The following is a 7,018-nucleotide window of genomic DNA, read 5'->3' as shown; positions in this document are numbered from 1 at the left end:
ACTCAGGTAGTTTGCATGTTAAAAATATCACATTTATTCACCTTTTTGGAAGAAAATATATAAATACTTTGGCTATCTCAGAGTTCCAGTCATCTAGTAAAAATATGAACACAACTTAAAAATAGAGATCTAATTCTCGCGTTGATAAACATTGCTATATTACATGTCAACAACTACAGGATTAGTGTGTTTCTATAATTCAACAACAGAAATTAGGAATCAGTGGAACTACTTCTCAACAAATGCTTCTAAAAAAGGACATTCATTAATGCACACTCTAATAAACATTTTTTACTTTTTTGCTGGAGGGATTAACAGCGGTAGGTGGCAAAATAACGTCATTCTTAGGTGTAATCTCATAAACAATACTTGCGTTTGACAGCTTCATGCATTCTTCTAATGTCTTTATGAAAGTATCACAAGTAGCGCCTAATAATCTCGTAGCGTCGTCCATTTTCTGGAAAATAATATCATTGATTTGATTAAAAATTCAAGCACGTACCTCAACTTCAGGCCCGTTTTCGTTAGTAGCAGCGCTTTTAATAACGTGCACTTGCTGCATCAGCAAATCACAATAAAGCCTTAGTTCCGACTTCTTCGTCTTTAAGGCATCAGGGTTAGGCTCAGCTGAAACAACTCAATTAGGAGATAATAATAATGCAAATAATAACTTCTCATATTTACAGAAAAAACAAAAAAATAAAATGCCACTGGATGACAAAATATATTTAAATTGCCCTCAGTCTGTCTCAAAAATACAACGGATATTATGTTACTTGAGAATAAACTTTGAAATCAAGTAAATAAAAAATAGAACAAGAGTGGCGCCATGCGAAAAATGTTAAAACTAAGCAATTGCACTGACTGTTATATGTTTTTTAATTTATTACCTATAGTGTGTTTACCAAATAGATGAAGCGATCACGTGCCTACAACGTTAGCGTCTGGAGAAAATACTGAATAACTGATTAAAACAAAGCGGACGAAAAATCACAGAAAATCGACAACTCCATCTGTTCAGTAAACGCAATATAGTTGGGTATTTTCCACTTACTAGTATCATTCCGCGTTCGTTTATGTACACAGGCCTTGGCGCTTCCCAGAGCTACTAACCACTGTTGCCTTTCCTGTGAAGTTGCGGCCCGAAGGTACATGTGTTGTTCACCAGGAATTACAAGATCTAAGCGTGTACTATCCATGGGGTTAACTACAACCATTGATTATTTAAAGTCACCAAAACATACAATATGTTACCATTGATTTCACATGCTTGTATTTTAATAGAGCCCTTACAACCTTGGTTCACTTCTTCTTGCGACTTATAATAAGTAAGGACCCCGTTTTCGAGGACGAACCACCGCGTTTGCCACCCTGCAAAAATAGTGATAAATTTTGTCACAAGTAACGTGTCGTTGTTACCATTCCAGTAATTAGTCCATTTCCAAAGGACACCTTCCATAATCTGCGTAATAAAATAATTAAAACACTCCAAGACACGTGTAATCCACTTACCCAAGTATTGAATTTTAATCAAAAACACATTTTTGACGTTTAGGTGACAGTCATCTGTTTACGTTTTTGTTGCTGTTTTGACAAGTATTGGCGGGGACGGTGCCAACGTAACAGAACCAAAAAGTGTGACAATGTTTATAAATATCCACGTTTACACTCTATAAATAAAGTCAGAGAGTGCAACAAGCGTACCTAAAACACAAAAATGAGCATTTAGTTCGAATAAATGCCTAATTGGGTACATTTCCGCGCTTAAACTTAACGCGTAAAGTTGGCTGCCCTCAGTGTTTTGGTGCAGTGTCACATTTGTCATCGTTAGAGGGTGTGGTTATGTTATCATAGCAATTGATTTTTAGCAAAATTAAACCAACCATGACGAATATCGCTATCTTATCATCATTCCTCATCACTTTAATATCAGTAGAAGTGGGTAAGTGGTAACGAATTAATTCCATGCGTGTTTGTTTATCTAATTGACAACTTAACCTTATTTTGTTTTTAACGATTTTTATTAGTGTTGTCGCTTGAGTGCTATGTTTGCGACCGACAAGAAGACAATTTGGGCAAATGTGCACAAACAATACGAACATGTGAACCTGGACAGGATGTGTGTTTGACTGAAATTAGTTGGGGTAGCACTCCGTACTGGCAGCAGGGTGCTTTGAAGCAATATTACATATCAAAGAACTGTTCAACGAAAGAGTACTGTGCAAAATATCGTAGGGATAATATGCCCTTGTGCACGCACATTTGGTATCAAGATTGGAAGTGTTCTGAGTGTTGTAAGGGTGACAGGTGCAACTATTACATAATTGTAAGGAAGTATAATTTTGTAAAACGTAATACTCATAATGGGCTTTTTCAGTCTGGCGCAAACAAAATTGGAGGTCTGAGGAATGTACTTTTCGTTAGTGTTGTTCTCAGTATTATTTACAAGATTTTATGAAGAATTTGAAATCAGCATTGCTGGTGTGCCTTTACAATTACGACTTTTTTTTACATTTTTTTTATGGAAACAATCCGTCCACATTGTTGTTAAACAGTTAAAACTTATTTTAATTTTTATATTACTGATAGTTGTAAGTTTTAATACATTGATAGTTTTTTATTTTTATTTTACCCTCAAAATGATCCTTTGTAGTGGTATAATTACTTATAATTTTTAATTTTGCGCTTTTTGTTCACGATATTTCAAATTATACAACTGTATTATGTGTTGCCTATATTGCAGAATTTTTTGTACGATTTATTTAGGTAGAAAGAGATGAGTCCAGTCTTTAAAAAAGATAACTTTTGTTTGATTACGAGATTCTTAATTAATCTTATTTGTTTTAATAATTTTGATAAAAACTCATTAATCACAGCTGACATATCTAGGTTAAAACTAATCTCACACAAGAGGCAATGATAAGTGTTTGTCATACTTTATCCTAGACAAGCCGAGATTTATGGTTAAAAGCTACTATCTAATATGCGGTGTGCTGTACATATACAGAGTGATTCGCACAAAAATAAGACATGAAGTACTTTGGATGCAGCAAAAATAGGTCTGCAACTATACCAAGTGTGAAAAACAATAATTACCTCACACTGTTAGTTTTATAAAGAATAAAACAGTAGCGTTCATAACAGAAGGCGATAAAAGTTGCTAAACCAGTTTTATAGTGAGTTATACCGGGTGTTTGAGAAATGGCGGATTAACTCTTCAGTACGTAATTTACGGGGGTTTCGGAAGTTCCAAAAAAATAATAAAAAAATTCTTTATAATATAAAATACGAAAAAAACGTGATTTTATAAAAGCAAAATTGGCAACACTGCACCCACCTAGTAGTAGTAGTGAATACTTTCTGACATTAAGCATAACCAACTAATCACTAGAGAAGATGTTCAAAATTCCTGCCTTGTGCATATAAGTAAGCTCGTAATGTTTCCAAATTTTGATCATTTTTTTGTAAAAGTTAGTCATCATCAGTACTTGCTAAGATAAAACTGATTTTGGTAACTGACATACCCTCTAAGAAGAGAGAGGGTGGGTGGGCGGGGCTTGTAGCTGCCAAGATAAAACTGTTTTTGACAAATGTCATACCTTCTAAGAAAAGAAAGGGTCAGTAGGCGGGGCTAGTACCTGTGACTGATTTTGGTAAATGAGATCTCTCTAAGAAAATAGAGAGCGGGTGGGCGGGGTTAGTAAAAATTTCAAAAATTCAAAAATTTGGTCTTGGCTGTGATCGTATAACAAAATGGAACCTACGTTGTGTGTTTTGTTTTTGTGGCGGAATGCGTTCAGATGCAATTGGTGGATTCCAAGGTTGGAAAAGTACGGCTAAATAAAACACAAAATATATGGAGGACACAAAATTATTTATTCCTCCACTGATAAAAAAAAAAGAAAAAAAAGCTGCGACTAAGTTGTCCTGGTTGAAGACACCTCTTAATGCTCAGCTACAAAAAAACTTTCCTAACTTGGAATGAAATCAAATCAAACGTTCTGAATCAATGCAAATATTTGAATATCGCAAATTTAATAAAAACAAAGAAAAATCTGAATTCAAGTAACTGGATGCAAAAACACAAGTTATGACGGACGTGTAGCGGCAAATTTAAATTATGGCAGTCAACAAGAGAACAAAATTTGAATAAAACTCTGTGTAGTGGGGCGCACAGCAACAGCGTCACCAGAGCGCTATAAGCGTGTGGTGATCAAACTATACCAATTTCATTCTACAACACAGCAAAATTACCCATAGGAGGCGTTGTAGCATGAACGGAGTTTGGGGCTCCTGGTTGTGGCTGTTCTCCCCCCACGCCGATGATTCTAGTCTATCGGCAAGCACATGCCATTCAGCACCCCTCTATTACCAAGAAACGTTCTGCGCGGAAACAGGCCATTACGGTCACAAACTCGCTATTGGACCAAGCCGCGAGCGTCGCGTCATCCCGACCGTGTGCCTAACTTCTATCCTAGGCCCGCATTCTTTGTGTAGATGGCGCGACCGCTAGCTCGACAAGGAGCCGCGCACTCCGCTTCCGCCACGTATTTTTGTGTTATTTACCTCACTTCTATTTAAATGTTCACGTTCTATAACTCTGATATTAAACTGCAACTGAACAAACGTTAAAGTTTAAAAAAAAAGCAATAAACAACATTTAAATTCGGCATACACCCTCGTGAACTTTGAAACAGCAAAGAATTCTCATCTGAGATTAAGATTGAACTGCAGACAATTTATATAATGGACGCATTAATTAACAAAAAAGAACTAGCAAAGATTTATAAAAAAAATGTGGTGTGAAATATAACTTGTGCAGATAAAAAGTTACGTGAGGTTAGGAACTGCAGAGCATGAAAATTTACGTTAAGTTTAAATTATGCATTAAAGAAAATTACTGAACTTAAAATTGTATGAGTTGAAAAAGTGCCAAGCTAACAAAATTACATGAGTTCAATATTTGGCACACTTTATCAACGATTCAAATAAAGAATTTACCTGATATTTAAATTATGCCACACTTTGTCAACGGTTCAAACAAAGAATTTACATGAAGTTAAATGATGCGATGATTCAAGTGATTTAAAACAATTAGCTTTGAGCGTTTATATCGTGGACTGTCCCCAGGTCATCCCGAGCAAAACACATAAACACAAAATGTCTATGTGATACAGCTTTCCACGTTGTGAGAAAAATGTCTCGATTTTGTGATGATGATATGATGATACTAATTGCCTAAGTGGATTTTTTTTTTATTTTAATAAAGTGGGACAACGTTAAGTTAAATTAACTGCCGAAAATGAACTATTAGCAATTTTGTGTGAGGAATTAAGAAGTGTTATGCTAATAACACACAATAACCGCCACATCCCTTCAAACCAGTGGCGGCTGGTGGGTCAAAATTTCGGGTCGGCCAAATATTTTGAGTCTACACCTTGGTGTTATATATTTTCGTAATGTATGGCTGCTACTCATTAACCACTGACATTTTACGTGCCAGGATGTACAAAACATCTCAAATGTTTCGACCTGTTAAAATAATTTTTTATAGGAAATTGACAATGTCAGTTTGATTCCAAATACTATTAATCCTTAATTCTACTTGTTCTGCTTTATCATTAATTGAGAACCACCGAAAACATTATTTTTACTGAGTTCCGCGTCGACCGGCGGCTATACGGCTTGCCGACCCCGGACATCCACAATTAAATAATAATAATTAAATAATGACATGCAGTTAAAAAATATAAAAAAAGTAATAATAAAAGTACCAACTGTTAACTATCTTCATTTACATTTATTTATTTTTAATGTATATGACAAATTGTCAAATAAATTAATTGAATAATTGAAAAATTAAAATTATTTAAAACTTTAAATTCGTTTCTGAAATATCTGAAAACGCTTAGATGCTAAAAATACAGAAAAAGCGCATTTATGTTGTAGCTAAGCTATGTACGAAAAATAAAATTTTAGATAATTTAATGTAATTTTTTTCGTTTATTATTCATACACAGAAAAATGTATTAAATCGACAATTATTATTTAAAAAAAAATAGTATGCACTGAAGAACATCGAAGCCGTTATTGTTTTGTAATTTGGTTAGCTATCTTAAATATTAAGCGTTTTAAAAACTAAATTCGCGTTGCTGGGTACGGCGAAGGAGGATTTCGCCGGACCTGGCACAACATACGTTCCGCCAGGTCTTTGTCTACTACAGTGTACTATACAAAGAGAACGATGAAACCGTAAGCTGCTACGAAGTCGAAACATCGAGCATAATGCATTCCTGGGTACGGCTTGCCGAAATCTCGCCGGCAAAGCGTGTTTATCAGCATTTAAAATTAGCAACAAATGCTTTATTTTGTACCTACAATATAATAAAATATATTTTTAATATATATGATCTATCCTAACGTACATTCAAACTTTATTTCTTTTTTTATTTTCTAATTTCAACGCTTACTAAGTATTTTAAAATGACTGGTACGGCGTGGCCGACCCTGCCGCCCCTGACCAGCCGCCCCTGCTTCAAACCATTATTTTTTAACAAAAATAAATATTTAAATTTATCATTTATCATTTTAAATTGGAAGTGGTGTTTTTTTATCAACCTGACTTAGTGAGAAATTGAATAAACTAACGAATATTGACAATTCGAAAATAAAAGAAGACGAAACCTCGGAATGAAATGTATAAAATTTTCTTCTACTTATTTAAATTTTGGAACTTCTAAATAATTCGACCTTTAAATTTTTTGATTTTTTGACTTTTTGTGTATTTGATTTTTTACTTATTCGATTTTTCAAAATATTGCGACTTTTTAATTCTCACATTTTTCGATTTGTCGCTGTTTTGATTGCTCGATTTTTAAAATTTTAGATTTTTCACTTTTTGTTATTTCGTTTCCTCAATTTTTCGATTTTTTTGTTTTCTCGTTTTCAGATTTTTCAATTTTTCAATTTTTCGGAATTAATTTTTCAGTTTTTCGGTATTTCGATTTTCCAGTTTTCG

General features: G+C 34.2%; 2 protein-coding genes across 3 annotated transcripts; one reads left to right on the top strand and one right to left on the bottom strand.

Moving 5' to 3' along the window:
* Positions 1 to 10: 10 nt before the first annotated feature.
* LOC135141116 (pleckstrin homology domain-containing family A member 3-like) lies at positions 11 to 1,603 on the bottom strand. Of its 2 annotated transcripts, none has more exons than XM_064071975.1 (7): positions 1,513 to 1,603; positions 1,420 to 1,462; positions 1,255 to 1,371; positions 1,055 to 1,207; positions 503 to 636; positions 296 to 457; positions 11 to 248 (listed from the first exon to the last, which is right to left on the bottom strand). In XM_064071975.1, exons 2-7 carry the CDS (start codon positions 1,457 to 1,459, stop codon positions 213 to 215), a joined length of 642 nt encoding a protein of 213 aa, XP_063928045.1. In that variant the 5' UTR covers positions 1,460 to 1,462; positions 1,513 to 1,603; the 3' UTR covers positions 11 to 212. The 2 variants fall into 2 exon arrangements, with proteins under 2 accessions (XP_063928045.1, XP_063928052.1); XM_064071982.1 differs by having other exon boundaries at positions 503 to 627.
* A 189-nt stretch (positions 1,604 to 1,792) lies between these two features.
* LOC135141139 (uncharacterized) lies at positions 1,793 to 2,620 on the top strand. The gene is made up of 3 exons (XM_064072000.1): positions 1,793 to 1,942; positions 2,028 to 2,326; positions 2,378 to 2,620. The coding sequence occupies exons 1-3, from the start codon at positions 1,885 to 1,887 to the stop codon at positions 2,456 to 2,458; spliced, it is 438 nt and encodes a 145-aa protein (XP_063928070.1). The 5' UTR covers positions 1,793 to 1,884; the 3' UTR covers positions 2,459 to 2,620.
* Positions 2,621 to 7,018: the final 4,398 nt, after the last annotated feature.

The sequence above is a fragment of the Zophobas morio genome, unplaced genomic scaffold (genome assembly GCF_036711695.1).
Source record: "Zophobas morio isolate AGI-343-1 ecotype UQ-CSIRO unplaced genomic scaffold, CSIRO_AGI_Zmor_V1 ptg000004l, whole genome shotgun sequence".
NCBI classification, from domain to species: Eukaryota; Metazoa; Arthropoda; class Insecta; order Coleoptera; family Tenebrionidae; genus Zophobas; species Zophobas morio.
This window is presented reverse-complemented; position numbering and strand designations above follow the sequence as displayed.

Bases quoted from the DNA above. Each gene is read 5' to 3' on its own strand.
- LOC135141116 (XM_064071975.1), bottom strand. From the start codon at position 1,459: ATGGAAGGTGTCCTTTGGAAATGGACTAATTACTGGAATG. The intron at 637-1,054 runs GTAAGTGGAAAA...CTCCTAATTGAG, and splicing joins ACGAACGCGGAATGATACTA to TTGTTTCAGCTGAGCCTAAC. The intron at 458-502 runs GTACGTGCTTGA...ATTATTTTCCAG, and splicing joins AAAACGGGCCTGAAGTTGAG to AAAATGGACGACGCTACGAG.
- LOC135141139 (XM_064072000.1), top strand. From the start codon at position 1,885: ATGACGAATATCGCTATCTTATCATCATTCCTCATCACTTTAATATCA. The intron at 1,943-2,027 runs GTAAGTGGTAAC...GATTTTTATTAG, and splicing joins TTTAATATCAGTAGAAGTGG to TGTTGTCGCTTGAGTGCTAT. The intron at 2,327-2,377 runs GTAAGGAAGTAT...GGGCTTTTTCAG, and splicing joins GGTGCAACTATTACATAATT to TCTGGCGCAAACAAAATTGG.